This window comes from Bufo bufo, chromosome 3, assembly GCF_905171765.1.
Source record: "Bufo bufo chromosome 3, aBufBuf1.1, whole genome shotgun sequence".
Classification (NCBI taxonomy): domain Eukaryota; kingdom Metazoa; phylum Chordata; class Amphibia; order Anura; family Bufonidae; genus Bufo; species Bufo bufo.
Genome location: NC_053391.1, coordinates 449954695 through 449971786, shown reverse-complemented (window position 1 = coordinate 449971786; position 17092 = coordinate 449954695). Strand labels below are relative to the sequence as shown.

Here is a 17092-nt window from a genome sequence, read left to right as displayed (position 1 = left end):
GAGGACAGAGTGAGACAAAAGTCTGGACACAGCCTTTTAACTGGTGTAATTTGTAGAAAATTGACTGCCAATGTACGAAAGTATTAATTGGGACAAAGGCTGCATTATTTGGTGGAGGAATCATTTTTGGATGCCATTTTGAAGTTCGTGATATTGAATTCAGCTCCGGTTCTTCCAATGGGAAGAAAGTCATGTGATATATCAATATATCAATCTTGGTTAAAATTTAGTCATTTTAGGCGAGCCATTTCAGGGGAGCCAAAACAGCTCACCTAAAAGGAGAGAAACCTACAATACTATGAAGTATATCCTGCGGTTCTTCAGTGTGTTCACGAAGGCTGGACTAAATGTTGGGTATATAAACCTGAGTAAATTTTTATCTGGTAGTTGTATGTAGGAACACTATCACAGGGGCCAACTACCTAAAATATAACTTTTAATCAAAAATAGCTAAAAAATACACACACATATGTCCCTCACATGGGGACTGATAGACATACAGAAAACACACACAGACAGAAAGCCAATGAAAGGACCAGGTCAGGAGGGCTAGGTGTGATGGTATAGCAGGGCCAGAATCACATGGGTCACTAGGTATATCCCTGTGATATCCCTGTGCTTATCTCAGCCCAGAGATGCACCCTGATGGTGGGAACACTCCGTCCCCGTGCCTAACCTGCCTGTCCTTAAAACGACCCATATGGATGTCTGGGTCCCGAAAAGGCTACTATACAAAAATAGCGTCCTAAATGGAGATCCAGAGAGATATCTGGATCAATCAATAGCGGAGTCACAATTTACATAGATGATCTCCAATCAGTGCTCTAGATCTCAGTCTCGACGCGTTTCCCCTCAAAGATGTGGTTCATCAGGAGACCAGTAAAAATTTCATCAATAGACACAGTGTATGGATGAACAAGTTGCCGCAAAAATCCGGCGACTGCATACCACTGGTTTATCAGTACAGCGACTGTGTCACGATGACAAAGATAAGTCCGCGATCACAGTCCACATAAATGAAATGAAAAAACCAAGGTGACTGGAGCACCACCATGCAGCACTATACTGCTTAGATTAAAGGGTTTCTGTCACCCCATTAAACCGTTTTTTTTTTTTTCTTTACTAATATTCCCTATAGTGCGATCTCATGATACATAAGCAAATTAATCATTTTGGTTCAGTAGAATTTGCTAAAAATCGATTTTTAAAATATGCTAATTACCTTGCTACCAGCAAGTAGGGCGGCTACTTGCTGGTAGCAGCCGCATCCTCCGATCGTAATAACGCCCCCTCGGCATGCTGATTGACAGGGCCAGGGAAGGGAATCGTTCTCTGCTGGCGCTGTTAGAATTTGAAATCCCGCGCCTGCGCCGTACCTGTCTTCAATCGGCGCAGGCGCACTGAGAGGCGGCCGCTCTCTCGACCGCTCCATCCTCAATACGCCTGCGTCGATGACGTCATCAAGTACACCCGGAAGAGATTTATTATTAATAATCGTTGGTGGTATAGTGTTAATAACTGTCATTTTTATAAAATTATTTATTCCCATTTCGTTGGTGGTTTTTGTGGCAGCATGCTTATTATGTACATACTTACCTGATTCGAGCATCCAGCGACGTCACCAGACTCTCCGCCTCCTTCCAGCGATGCCGGCATCTTCTCTTCCGGGTGTACTTGATGACGTCATCGACGCAGGCGCATTGAGGATGGAGCGGTCGAGCGAGCGGCCGCCTCTCAGTGCGCCTGCGCTGATTGAAGACAGGTACGGCGCAGGCGCGAGATTTCAAATTCTAACAGCGCCAGCAGAGAACGATTCCCTTCCCTGGCCCTGTCAATCAGCATGCCGAGGGGGCGTCATTACCATCGGAGGATGCGGCTGCTACCAGCAAGTAGCCGCCCTACTTGCTGGTAGCAAGGTAATTAGCATATTTTAAAAATCGAATTTTAGCAAATTCTACTAAACCAAAATGATTAATTTGCTTATGTATCATGAGATCGCACTATAGGGATTATTAGGAAAGAAAAAAAAAAAAAACGGTTTAATGGGGTGACAGAAACCCTTTAAGGCAATAGAGCTAGCATAGCTAAGTGGACATTACTGATAATGATAAAGTACTTATCCGTTACCTGTCTCCATTTAGGACGCTAGGACAGGCAGGTTAGGCACGGGGACGGAGTGTCCCCACCATCAGGGTGCATCTCTGGGCTGAGATAAGCACAGGGATATACCTAGTGACCCATGTGATTCTGGCCCTGCTATACCATCACACCTAGCCCTCCTGACCTGGTCCTTTCATTGGCTCTGTCTGTGTGTGTTTTCTGTATGTCTATCAGTCCCCATGTGAGGGACATACAGTACAGACCAAAAGTTTGGACACACCTTCTCATTCAAAGAGTTCTCTTTATTTTCATGACTATGAAAATTGTAGATTCACACTGAAGGCATCAAAACTATGAATTAACACATGTGGAATTATATACATAACAAACAAGTGTGAAACAGAAAATATGTCATATTCTAGGTTCTTCAAAGTAGCCACCTTTTGCTTTGATTACTGCTTTGCACACTCTTGGCATTCTCTTGATGAGCTTCAAGAGGTAGTCCCCTGAAATGGTTTTCACTTCACAGGTGTGCCCTGTCAGGTTTAATAAGTGGGATTTCTTGCCTTATAAATGGGGTTGGGACCATCAGTTGCGTTGAGGAGAAGTCAGGTGGATACACAGCTGATAGTCCTACTGAATAGACTGTTAGAATTTGTATTATGGCAAGAAAAAAAGCAGCTAAGTAAAGAAAAACGAGTGGCCATCATTACTTTAAGAAATTAAGGTCAGTCAGTCAGCTGAAAAATTGGGAAAACTTTGAAAGTAAGGGCTATTTGACCATGAAGGAGAGTGATGGGTTGCTGCGCCAGATGACCTGGCCTCCACAGTCACCGGACCTGAACCCAATCGAGATGGTTTGGGGTGAGCTGGACCGCAGAGTGAAGGCAAAAGGGCCAACAATGCTAAGCATCTCTGGGAACTCCTTCAAGACTGTTGGAAGACCATTTCAGGTGACTACCTCTTGAAGCTCATCAAGAGAATGCCAAGGGTGTGCAAAGCAGTAATCAAAGCAAAAGGTGGCTACTTGAAGAACCTAGAATATGACATATTTTCTGTTGTTTCACACTTGTTTGTTATGTATATAATTCCACATGTGTTAATTCATAGTTTTGATGCCTTCATAGTCATGAAAATAAAGAAAACTCTTTGAATGAGAAGGTGTGTCCAAACTTTTGGTCTGTACTGTATGTGTGTGTATTTTTTAGCTATTTTTGATTAAAAGTTATATTTTAGGTAGTTGGCCCCTGTGATAGTGGACTAAATGTTTAACTACAGGTGAAACTCGAAAAATTAGAATATCATGCAAAACTCCATTTATTTCAGTAATGCAAATGAAAAGGAATTGCATTAATGCAGCTTAAATTCTAATTTTGTGAAAAGGTTCAATATTTTAGGCTTAAAGTGTCACACTCTAGTCAGCTAATTAATCCATACCCCCTGAGCAAAGGGTACCTGAGATTCTGACTTTGGGGTTTTCATAAACTATAAGCCATAATCATCCAAATTATAACAAATAAAGGCTTGAAATATCTCGCTTTGCAAGTAAAGCGTCTATCTCATATGTTAGTTTCACCTTTTAAGTTGCCTTACTGAAATAAATGAACTTTGCACGATATTCTAATTTTTCGAGTTTCACCTGTATGTGCATCCAGAAGAATGGGGACACATGGAACACATCATATAAAGAAATTTAGGAAGCCTTGACCTTGGTTCAACTCCTAAACAGGTAAAGATAGGTCAAAAATGAAACTTCGGGTGTGTTTCCAAATAAATTCTAGCCAAGACTGATATATCGCACAAACCATTTCCACTGAGCACCTGAGCTGAATTCAATATGGCGGCCAAAAACATGTCCTCCACCAAATAATGTAGCCTCCCTCAATTAAAGTGGTTGTCCGGGTTCAGAGCTGAACCCCGACATACCCATATTTTCACCCAAGCAGCACCTCTGATGTTAGCATCAGAGCATCTCATGCTCCAATGCGCTCCCTTGCCCTGCGCTAGATTGTGCAGGGCAAGAGCTCTTTTGTTTACAATAAACACACTGCCAGGCGGTGGCTTCCGCCCGGCAGTGTGTTCGGTGACATCACCGGCTCTGATGGGCATGCTTTAGCGCTGCCCTAGCCGTTTTACTGGCTAGGGCAGCGCTAAAGCACGCCCATCAGTGCTGGTGACATCACTGGCCTTTCTGGAAGCTCCATGAAGAGCCCGGTACGTCACCGGAACTTCTGAAAATGCCTTTGCCCTGAGCGATTTAGCGCAAGGCAAAGGAGAGCATCGGAGCATGAACTACTCCGATGCTCAAGTCAGGGGGCTGCCTGGGTGAAAATAGAGGTATGTCTGGGTTCAGCTCTGAACCCGAACAACCCCTTTAAAACTGTCACACGTTAGAAGTCTATTTTCTACAAATGACACTAGTTAAAAGGGTATGTCCAGACTTTTGGCTCAACCTGTAAATATATCACCCTAAACAGACATCCATATGTAAACACCCAATGAAAAAGATATATATTGTATGTATTAGACGTTTAGCCTTTCTGTCTAGGCTAGAAACTTCACTTCTCCGCAGACTTATGTGAATCATCCTGATAAAAATTTCAGTTCCTTCCCGGCAATCGTTAGCGGAGGAGACCGCTGCTATTACGTGCAGCAATCTCCTCCTCAGTATAGGGAGGAGCGATCATTATACCATCGCTCTTCCCTATAGTAAATCATTGTTTGTCTGCAGCAGATTGTGATTACACACCACGATCTGCTGCCTGCAAACAATGATTTTCTAACTTGTCAAAACATTTGTACTGCCCCATGAACTTGCGCTTGCTTGTTCATCGGGCAATCGGCGGACGTATTACACTGCCAGATGATCGCTAATGAGCGTTACTACAAACGCACATTAGCGATCATCTGCCGGCAGGTGAAATACACCCTTTTAGAGAATAAATTACCCATTCTCTTTCAGGTGATCATCAAGCACCGTATTACATTTCGTGTGCACATGAAGTGTGTATCAAGCATGGTATCACTATGTTATATACATAAAGGGCCTTACCGGTCTGTGTCTGGGCCATTTTTGGCTATAATCATCTTTAGTTTTCCTAGTCCACCCACAGGAGCTCTATCTGTGCCAGTTGTAAACTGTAAGAACAATCTTTTCTGCTCATCGGTAAATGAATGTACTATATCCCAGAATTGTCTAAAAAAGAACAATAATGAAAATGTATTAATGGGTCACACATTTTAAATATGGAAAAGTGACAAGTCTACTCTTATCAATCTTACAAACAATTATTTCAATAAAACTGAAAAGACAGGAAAGTGTTTTCCAATGTCCTGTATTAACAGTTTCTTGCTTTTGTTAGATACAAAGGGGAAGATTTATCAGATTGTACACTTTTATAGCGGGAATAAAAGGGCACAAATATGGTGCAATATAATCTGCACCTTTTTACACTTTTTGGCACTTTTCAAAAGTGGTAAGAAAAATGAGCAGAGAGTCACTATAATTTATGTTACAAACTGGTATAAAAGGAGATTTTTGTGAAACTCACCTGTAAAATCTTTTTTCGTCTTTTCCATTGGGGGACACAGACCATGGGTATAGCTTAGAGATATTACTAGGAGGGACACTATGCAAAAAAAGAAGCTCCTCCTCCTCGGGCTATACCCCCAGGCACCTCCAGGAGAACTTCAGTCGTTGCAAAAGCAGTAGGAGAAGGAGAAAGGAAATAAAACACAATGGAAACCATCACACCGCACACCATAAGGCGAAAAACCATAAAAAAAGGGGCGGGAGCTGTGTCCCCCAATGGAAAAGACGAGAAAAAGATTTTACAGGTGAGTTTCACAAAAATCTCCTTTTCTCGTTCATTCCATTGGGGGACACAGACCATGGGACGTCCCAAAGCAGTCCATGGGGTGGGAACAAGAAACAAACCCAACACCGCCTGGAATAAACGTCCCGCAGTTAAACAGGAACCACAGCCTGCAATACCCTGCGCCAAAAAACAGCATCAGCCGAGGCCAGAGAGTGTAGCTGATAAAACTTTGTGAAAGTATGTAAGGACGACCAAGTGGCCGCCTTACACAACTGGGAAACGGATGCGCGATTGCGTCTAGCCCAGGAAGCTCCCACTGCCCTTGTGGAGTGAGCAGTAATCCGAGACGGCGGAACCTGGCCACGAGCGCGATAGGCCGCAGCAATAGCGGAACGGATCCACCGCGCCACGGTGACCTTGGAAGCCGCCAGGCCCTTACGAGACCCTTCAGGAATCACAAGGAGAGAGTCTGAACGCCGGAAGGAGGCAGTAGCCTCCAGGTACACCTTCAGAGCCCTGACGACGTCCAGAGAGTGGAGAGCGCATTCCTTGGGGTTCGCCGGAGAAGGACAAAAAGAGGGCAGGACAAGATCTTCGTTAAGGTGGAAGGGAGAAACCACCTTGGGCAAAAAAGAAGGCACCGGTCTGAGCACCACCTTATCCTGGTGAAAGACCAGAAAAGGTTCTCGGCAGGAAAGTGCGGCCAGCTCCGAAACTCGCCTGATGGAGGTTATGGCCACCAGAAAAACTACCTTCCAGGTGAGTAAAACCAGAGATCTCCCTCAGAGGCTCAAAAGGCGCCGACTGAAGGGCGCGCAGAACCAAGTTGAGATCCCAGGGGGGCAAGGGAGGCACATACGGGGGAACAGAATGCGCCACCCCCTGCAGGAAGGTTTTCACAGGTCTCAAAAAGGCAATGGACTTCTGAAAAAAGATAGCCAAAGCAGAAACCTGACCCTTCAAAGAACTGAGCGACAGACCCATGTCAAGGCCGGATTGGAGAAAGGACAGCACCACTGGGACAGAGAAACGTAGGGGCGGGTAGCCCGACTTCTCACAAAAAACCAGGAAGGCCTTCCAGGTGCGATAATAGATCAGTGAAGAAGCCGGCTTCCGATCATGGTTCTTACCACCGCATCAGAGAAGCCTCTCTTCCTTAGGATGGAGGGCTCAACAGCCACGCCGTTAAACGCAGCTGCCGTGAATTCTGGTGGAAGAGTGGCCCCTGAGACAGGAGATCCTCTCTGTCGGGTAGCGGCCACGGAACGTCGACCAACATACGAGCGACGCTGGAGAACCAGGCGCGGCGAGGCCAATCCGGGGCGACGAGAATGGTTGGTATCCCCTCCGCCTCTATCTTGCGCAGCACCTTCGGCAACAGAGGAATCGGAGGGAAGACGTAAAGGAGGCTGAACCGCTGCCATGGAGCTACCAGCGCGTCTACCCCGTCCGCCCGCGGGTCTCGAACGCGGGCTAGATACACCGGCACCTTGTGGTTGAGCCGGGAAGCCATCAAATCTACGTCCGGACGGCCCCATCGGTTGCAGATGTCCTCGAAAACCTCCCGGATGGAGAGACCATTCTCCCGGATCCACCCTGGTGCGACTCAGAAAATCCGCCGTCCAATTGTCGACTCCCGGGATATACACTGCCGACAATACTGGAACATGCGACTCCGCCCATAAGAGGATCCTCGCTACTTCCTGCATTACTGCCCGACTGCGGGTCCCGCCCTGATGGTTGACATAAGCCACAGCCGTGGCATTGTCCGACTGAACACGCACCGGGCGAGGTTGCAAGGAGAGGAGTCCAGTGGGAGAGGGAGTGGAAAATCGCCCTTAGTTCCAAGACGTTTATCGGGAGACGGGACTCCTCCGTCGACCAGACACCCTGAACTGTGAGGTTCCGGAGAACACCTCCCCAACCGATGAGGCTGGCGTCGGTGGTGACTACCGTCCAGGAGAACGGAAGGAAGGACCTTCCTGACGATAGGTTGAGGGAAGACTGCCACCAAGGGAGAGAAGTTCGAACTTGCCGGGACAGAAGAACAGGAGTGTCTAGACCCCGAGGGCTCTTGTTCCAGAGGGCAAGGATCATTTGTAGTAGCGGACGAGTGTGAAATTGGGCGTACGGAATCGCCTCGAAAGAGGAGACCATAAGGCCCAGCACCCGCATGCACTCCCGAATGGTGGGACGTGGAGAGCGTAGAAGAAACACCACTGCCAGTCGAATCTGGGAAACCTTGGAATCCGGAAGAAACACCCGAGAAATCGAGGTGTCCAAGATCATCCCCAGGAACGAGAGTCTCCGGGAGGGGTGAAGAGAGGACTTGGGAAGATTAATCAGCCACCCGAACCGTTCCAGGGATTGAACGGTGATTCGGACGCTGTCCTCGGCCTGTGGAAGAGACGGAGCTTTTATCAAGATGTCGTCTAGGTATGGTAACAAAGAGATGCCCCTGGTGCGAAGAAGCGCCATGAGAGGCGCCAGAATCTTCGTAAAAACCCGAGGAGCGGTCGCCAACCCAAAAGGTAGGGCGACGAACTGGTAATGACGCCCCCCCTATGACAAAGCGCAGAAAACGATGGTGGGACTCTGCAATAGGGACGTGCAAGTAGGCGTCTTGAATGTCCACAGACGCGAGGAATTCTCCTGGACTCAGAGAAGCAATAACGGAGCGAAGGGACTCCATGCGAAACTTCCGCACCCGTAGAAACTTGTTGAGAAGTTTTAGATCCAAGATCGGACGCACTGACCCCTCCTTCTTTGGAACAACGAACAGGTTTGAGTAAAAACCTGTTCCTTGCTCTTCTGGGGGAACGGGGGAAATGACACCACGGTCCAGAAGAGAGGAGACCGCAAAAAAGAGATCCGAGGCCTTGGCCGGATCCCCCGGAACGCGAGAAGGGAAAAAACGTTCCGGCGGACTGGACGCGAACTCCAACTTGTAACCGGACGTCACCACTTCCAGAGCCCAGGCGTCCAGAACGTGAGCCCTCCAAACTTGTTGAAAGGAGAGCAGACGTCCCCCCACCACGAGGGGTGGGGGCACCCCTTCATGCGGAGGGTTGCTTGGGAGCAGGACGACGGGCTGACTGCGCCCGAGGCCGCCAAGAAGGCTGGGGCTTGAAGAAAGGCTTCTTGCGGGAGTCCTGGGACCCCCCTGCCGATGAGGACGACGGCGTCCTGGCAGTGGAGAAGCGACGAAAGGACTGCGCTGGAAACCTGAAGGCCGAGACCGAAAGGGAAGCTTGGTCCTGGGCTGAGGTAGATGAGTGCTCTTGCCCCCAGTTGCAGCCGAAATAAATTCATCTAGTTGAGCCCCAAAGAGCCTGGACCCTTCAAAGGGAAGGTTAGCGAGTGAACGCTTAGATGAGGCATCAGCATCCCACACCTTCAGCCAGACCTCCCTGCGCTGAATGACAGAGAGGGCCGAAATACGGGCAAAGAGGGAGCCGATGTCCATTGAAGCCTCACAGAGATATTTGGAAGCTTGAGACATCTGAATGATAAAATCCAGAGTATCTGCAGAGGCGTCCTGCTCTGACAGATCCTGGTGGTGGCGCTGCAACCACATTGTAAGGGCTCTGGCGACCCAAGCTGACGTGAAGGCCGGTCGCAGGGAAGCGCCCGCCAGGGAGAAGATAGACTTGGAAAGTGAATCCAAACGTCTGTCCACCGCATCCTGCAGAGAGGAACCGACTAGGACGGGAAGGGCCGTGTTCTTGGCTAACCTGGCCACCGGAGGATCTACCTTAGGGGAAGAAGTCCACTTTTCCACTGTGTCAGCTGGAAAAGGATACAGTGTATCCATACGCTTGGTGGCCGAAAATATTTGATTAGGATGATCCCAAGCTTTTGATATGACCGCAGTGAATTCCTCATGAATAGGGAACACAGCGGACTCCTGCTTCTTAGGTGGAAAAAGGGAGAACTCCCGACTAGTGGAGGGAGGAGAATCCCCTTGTATATTAAAAGTGTCACGGACGGCTGCCACCAACTCGGTTACCATGGTGGAAAGCTTAGGCAGGGGTTCCCGCTCCGTGACTTCGTCCGATCCGGACAATTCCCCTTCGGATTTGCGCTCCCTGCGGGGGGGGGAGAGTCAACCGGGCATGCCTCAAGGCGAGGGGGAGAAGCGGAGTCATCCAAGGAAGAATGCTGCCGCTCACGCTGCCTTTTAGAAGTCAGACGCCCTCTGTGAGAGTCACTGAGAGGAGATGGAGTGGTGGCTGCCACAGGGGTAGTAGCCGCCATGCGCTCCATGAAGGACATGGCTGCCTTGGCAACTAAGGCCAGATCAGCTGCCGCATTAGACATGGCGGAGGCCCAGGCGGGTACCGCTGGTTCCGCAGGGGCAGAGGGAGGACCGGGCTGAGCAAGAGAAGGAGGCTGATCCTGTATAGGAGCAGGGCATGAGTCACAAGAACCAGTGACAGAAAAAGGCCTAAGGCATATCTTACATGACTCCAGTGGAGCCTGAGAGGGAGCCTTGGAAGGCTTAGGGGCCCCAGGTTTAGGCATGATGGATTCCAATGTAAATCAGATTTCCTACCAGGTTGCTGCAATTCCTACCACCCAGGCAAACAGCAGAAGTCTCCGGTCACTGAGGAGCTGCACGGCCACAATCCAGCAGAGTCTCCGGAGTAAGGAGAAAACAGGCCGGACGCCGAAGCTCCGCCCCCTTGAGCACGTCATTGCAGCGCGAAAAAAGCGCGCGCGCGATTCAAACTACACCCCATAGCCGTACGGCGCGGCGGGGGTTAATGAATGACGGAGCGGTCCGGCGGGGAGCTGCAGAGAGCGCAGCGGCCGCAGTCTAAAGGAACAGAAATAATCATATGCAGAGGCGTCCTGTCTCTGCCGATCTTAAGCTGCCGTTTGAGCTGTAGGCAGGTAGGAAAAATGAAGATAGGGAATCATCAGCCCTACCCGGAAGGCCCCCTCCCCTAGGAAAAAATGCCCCCAGCAGGTCCTTTTCCAGCTCACCCAGGCGGCCTCAGAGTGCCAGACAAACGACATGAAGATAGGGGGGAGGGAAGAGAGAGAAGGGAGATTGAAGTAGGCAATACTTATCTGCTCAGCATGCTCCCTCAATGTCCAGACCAGCAGGGAGTCACCTCTTCAGACATCTGACTCCAAGGGAGGGCAGTGCTCTGGGGAGGGTAGGCAGCAGGTGTCCCAGCAGCTGGTGGGATGCCAGAGCTTACATGTCGAGCCTGGATCCACTTTTCTTCTGTGGGGGAATGGGAGGTAGCCAGGAACCTTCAGAAGACCGTGGCAGACACTCCACAGGGGCCAGGAAAGCGCAATGCTGACCTGCTTCCCCATCTGAAAACAGAAAATAACAAACAGGAGAAGAGTAAGAGTCAACCTCCTTGGACGGACACTAAGCAAAGACTGAAGTTCTCCTGGAGGTGCCTGGGGGTATAGCCCGAGGAGGAGGAGCTTCTTTTTTTGCATAGTGTCCCTCCTAGTAATATCTCTAAGCTATACCCATGGTCTGTGTCCCCCAATGGAATGAACGAGAAATTATAGTTTGAATCTATAGCAGCTAATAAGATGCCATAGATTTGATTTTCTGGCGCATGGAACTCCAGAAAATACTGTAAATATGCTGCATCTTACTGAAACGGCGTGCTCACTAAAGCTGGCATATAAGACGCCAGTCTGAGTGAATCTGCCCCATAGCAGGTCTCTAAATTTGTGTAAAAAGAACCTGAAAGTAGTATGTTTGTGGACATAAAACCTGCAGAAGAACCTTTGCAATGAAGCAAAGTATAAGATGTTCACTTTAATGCCTCCCAGATGAAAGGAAAAGCCCTATAAGGTTAGGGCTACACGACGACATGTGTCGTGACTCCAGATGAATAATTTGTATGCAGATACCCGTTCTGCTGTGTGCACGCAAACTGCTATGGAATGCATAGAAAAGACTTCTCCTGGAGTCCTCTCAATTATGCATGCATGCACAGGAGTCCTCTCAATGCATTCTATGGCTGGTTTGAGGGCACAGAGCAGGGGGTGAATATCGACATAAAAATTACAGATCTGGAGTCAGCAATACATGTATTACTGTACTTATTAGGACTTGTCTGAGGTGACAAATTCCTTTTACGCAACACTGTAATCATTGGTCCCCTCACCTAATAATTTGAGAATCTCTGGTGTAGCCTCCATCATATTCAGTTGTTTCTTTAAGAGCTTGGAAGTCCAAGTTCTGTGGAGAAAACACAGGAATAAGCAACTGTCTTGAATGATGGAATGTGCTGTGTGACACTGGAAATACGCAAAAATCACTTACCCTACTTCCACAGATGAGCAGTTCAATTTCCTCTGGTCTAAACAGATATTTGAGAGGGGATTCATTGGTGACCATGTGAAATCCCCTCCGGAAAGCCCTAAACTGTTTCTCCACAGATTTATTTAAAATGTAATCCGTATAGAGATTGACAAACTCCTGGAAGAAAAAAAGATGAGGAAATTCATAAAAAATAGAAGACTTGGATATCTGACCCGTTTCTCTATATTTTTGCTGGTGTTTTAAACAGTATATTTTTTTTTTTATGCTGCACCCAGATGTCACTTTAATGTCTATAGAACAATTCTTGAGAAGTCTACAGACACAAGGTTCTTGTTTTTTTGTGGGTTTATAGCATGCTGTATGTATTTTCCCAGGCTTCTTTAAAGGACTTGGGAAAAAAAGTGTCTTAAATGTTTCAAAAGAAACAAAAAAACATTTCTAAAAAACCTATGATAAACACTTGACATGAGGTGAGATGTCTAATTGTCAGAGAAATGTCAAAAACATGAAAATAGATAGAATATAATTCCATTCCTACATAGCATCTGTGTGTATGGAATAGCTGCAGTAAAAACTGGATTATACAGATCAGGAAAATAATTAAAGAGACCCCTGAAAATTTTGTGTGTCTTATAGTGTGAATGCTAATGACAACTTCCATTTTTTTTCTTCCATTTAAAACCGATATAAACACATATCCTTTTTTTTGCTAATCTCTTTATTTTCAGAATGCTGATTATTTTTCTTTATAAAATTGCTTTATGGCAGCCCCATGGTCCATAGACACAATAGTCAGTAGGGGACCCTATTGACTTCTATGGGAGAGTCTTCTAGACATGCTCTCTGACCTGTGCAAAGGTCATTGTACGAGAAAAGAATAGATCAGCTTTGACAATCACCTATTGCTGGATCATGTATTATCTATCATTATAATCCTGCCTATAATGATATCACCTCTCTATACAGATAAGCAGATAAACGCAGTAAAGTGATCTGTACAGACCAAGATGTGGCATCTATTATCATTCTTAGTGGCCAGTATGAAAACTGCAGGATTTTATATTTTTTGTTTAAATATACATATTGACAACCCTATTTTCACCCACGCAGCCCTCTTATATCAGCATTGGACCATTTCAGGATTAGATGCTCTCCTCTGCCCTGCGCTGAATCGCACAGGACAAAGGCTTTTTCTGGAGATCCGGTGGCTTACTAGGCTCTCCATGGGTAAGTGTAGGGCAAGGGAGAACATTGGACCATAACATAGAAACATAGAATGTGTCGGCAGATAAGAACCATTTGGCCCATCTAGTCTGCCCAATATACTAAATACTATGGATAGCCCCTGCCTTTATCTTATATGAAGGATGGCCTTATGCCTATCCCATGCATGCTTAAACTCCTCCACTGTATTTGCAGCTACCACTTCTGCAGGAAGGCTATTCCATGCATCACTACTCTCAGTAAAGTAATACTTCCTGATATTACTTTTAAACCTTTGCCCCTCTAATTTAAAACTATGTCCTCTTGTAGCAGTTTTTCTTTTAAATATTCTTTCCTCTTTTACCTTGTTGATTCCCTTTATGTATTTAAAAGTTTCTATCATATCCCCTCTGTCTTGTCTTTCTTCCAAGCTATACATGTTAAGGTCCTTTAATCTTTTATGGTAAGTTTTATCCTGCAATCCATGTACCAGTTTAGTAGCTCTTCTCTGAACTCTCTCCAAAGTATCAATATCCTTCTGGACATATGGTCTCCAGTACTGAGCACAATACTCCAAATGAGGTCTCACTAGTGCTCTGTAGAGCGGCATGAGCACCTCCCTCTTTCTACTGGTAATTCCTCTTGCTATACACCCAAGCATTCTGCTAGCATTTCCTGCTGCTCTGTGACACTGTGTCTGCCTACCTTTAAGTCTTCTGAAATAATGATCCCTAAATCCCTTTCCTCAGATACTGAGGTTAGGACTGTATCACTGATTTTATATTCTGCTCTTGGGTTTTTACGTCCCAGGTGCATTATCTTGCACTTATCAACATTAAATTTTAGTTGCCAGATTTTTTACCATTCCTCTAGTTTTCCCAAGTCCTTTTCCATTTGGTGTATTCCTTCAGGAACATCAACCCTGTTACAAATCTTTGTGTCATCAGCAAAAAGACACACCTTACCATTGAGGCCTTCTGCAATTTCGCTGACAAAGATATTAAACAATATGGGTCCCAGAACAGATCCCTGAGGTACCCCACTGGTAACAAGACCTTGGTCTGAATATACTCCATTGACTACAACCCTCTGTTGCCTGTCCCTCAGCCACTGCCTAATCCATTCAACAATATTGGAGTCCAAGCCCAATGACTGCACTTTATTGATAAGCCTTCTATGTGGGACAGTATCAAAAGCCTTACTAAAGTCTAGATAAGCGATGTCTACTGCACCTCCTCCATCAATTATTTTAGTCACCCAATCAAAAAAATCAATAAGATTAGTTTGACATGATCTCCCTGAAGTAAACCCATGCTGTTTTCATCTTTCAATCCATGGGATTTTAGATGTTCCTCAATCCTCTCCTTAAGTATGGTTTCCATTAATTTCCCCACTATTGATGTCAGGCTTACTGGCCTATAGTTGCCCGATTCCTCCCTACTACCTTTCTTGTGAATGGGCACAACATTTGCTAATTTCCAATCTTCTGGGACGACTCCTGTTGCCAGTGATTGGTTAAATAAATCTGTTAATGGTTTTGCTAGTTCACCGCTGAGCTCTTTTAATAGCTTTGGGTGTATCCCATGAGGCCCCTGTGACTTATTTGTATTAATTTTAGACAGTTGACTTAGAACCTCTTCCTCTGTAAAGACACATGCGTCAAAAGATTCATTAGTCTTCTTTCCCAACTGAGGTCCTTCTCCTTCATTTTCCTTTGTAAAAACTGAACAGAAGTATTCATTGAGGCAGTCAGCTAGTTCTTTATCTTCTTCCATATACCTTCCTTCTTTAGTTTTTAATTTGGTAATTCCTTGTTTTAGTTTCCTTTTTTCATTATGTATCTGAAGAATGCCTTATCGCCTTTTTTCCCTGACTGAGCTAATTTCTCTTCTGCCTGTGCTTTAGAAGCTCTTATAACTTGTTTGGCCTCTCTCTGCCTAATCTTATAAATTTGTCTGTCATCCTCGTTTTTTTTTTTTTTTTATAATTCCTAAATGCTATCTTTTTGTTTTTAATGATTTTGGCCACTTCTGCTGAGTACCACAGTGGTCTCTTCCTTTTTTTGCTTTTACTGACAAGCCTAATGCAATCTTCTGTTGCCTTCAATAGTGCCACTTTTAAGTAGTCCCATTTCTCCTGGACTCCAATGAAACTGTTCCAGTCTGATAGGGACTCATATACCACTAATCTAATTTTAGAAAAGTCAGTTTTTCTAAAATCTAAAACTTTTGTTTTTGTGTGGTGTGACTCAGTCACTGTACTTATAGTAAACCACACTGACTGGTGATCACTAGATCCCAAGCTTTCCCCTACAGTAATATCAGATACCAAATTCCCATTTGTGAATACTAAATCTAAAATGGCCTCCTTCCGGGTTGGCTCCTCCACTACTTGCTGTAGAGATAATCCCAGTAGGGAATTTAGAATATCTGTACTCTTGGCAGAACTAGCTATTTTGGTTTTCCAGTTTACATCTGGAAGATTGAAGTCTCCCATAATGATAACTTCCCCCTTCAATGTCATTTTAGCTATTTCCTCAACTAGTAGATCATCTAATTCTTTGACTTGGGTAGGCGGTCTATATATAACACCTACACGAGTTACCTTATGATTATCAAGCTGCAAGGTAACCCAAACTGACTCTAAATTGTTCTCGCTAACTTGTATCAAATTCGATTTTATACTATCTTTCACATACAGGGCCACCCCTCCCCCCTTCTTGCCTTCTCTGTCTTTTCTGTATAGAGAGAACCTTGGTATTGATATATCCCAGTCATTACTCCCCTTGAACCACGTCTCAGTAACAGCCACTACATCTATATTCTCAGATGCCATTAAAGCCTCAAGCTCATTGATCTTATGCTCCGATGCTCATATCAGGAGGGTGATAGGGGTGAAAATGGGGATATGTCCATGTTCTGCTCTGAACTGGGACAACCTCTTTAAATAATGTATCATTTTTGGATGAAACATTCTTTTCAGGAGGGAAGATTGAACTGAAAGCTAAACATGGCAAAATTGCAAATAGACATTAGAAAATCCCTCCAGGGACAAGTTGACTCACGGGTTAGTCCCACTTGTAAGTGCGGCAAACTGTGCAAGAAGAAAAATTTGCTAAATACACACAATGGCCGCCTGCCATAGTTTGGACATTTGCAGTGGCTCAGTGCTCGCCCCAAATTTTCAGTGCACACAAAGAAAGTTCTAGTAAATGTGTGTGACATTAGTCAGGTGCCAAGAGTCATTACCTTCCTGTTCTCATTTGTAATTGGGATTTTATCTCCATTTTCTTTTAAGTCGTGCATCAGTGGATTTCCAAAGAGATCATTATGAGATATCTGAAATGTCATCATCATGTCATCTTCAACGTTGCCTTCGTACTCCAATAGATCTTTTAAACTTTGGTAGAGGACCTGCAAGACACGTCTTATTATTACATATAATTTATCAGCTAAAAAAAAAATGCAGAAACGTACCCTCTGCTCATGCAGATTAGTACATTAGAGAACTGCATGTTTCATAAAAGGGTTTATCCGATTTCTGATCAAAATCGTTTTTATTGATTTTCAATAAAGGTATTCACAAAAAAAAAATTTTTTGTATACATCAACAAATATCTTGTCAGTCCATACATTAGCGTCTTTCCAGCATAATGAGGCTGTCGCCA

General features: G+C 45.5%; 1 protein-coding gene across 5 annotated transcripts in view; it reads right to left on the bottom strand.

Moving 5' to 3' along the window:
* Nucleotides 1–17092, bottom strand: part of UBE3A (ubiquitin protein ligase E3A) — a 107719-nt gene that overhangs the window by 28937 nt on the left and 61690 nt on the right. For all 5 annotated transcript variants that reach the window (XM_040425118.1, XM_040425121.1, XM_040425116.1 and 2 more), the window contains exons 7-10: nucleotides 16674–16838; nucleotides 12223–12378; nucleotides 12065–12138; nucleotides 5153–5296 (exon numbers count right to left, since the gene is read on the bottom strand). In XM_040425118.1, coding sequence (XP_040281052.1) covers nucleotides 5153–5296; nucleotides 12065–12138; nucleotides 12223–12378; nucleotides 16674–16838 — 539 coding nt within the window. The remainder of the gene's footprint in view (nucleotides 1–5152; nucleotides 5297–12064; nucleotides 12139–12222; nucleotides 12379–16673; nucleotides 16839–17092) is intronic.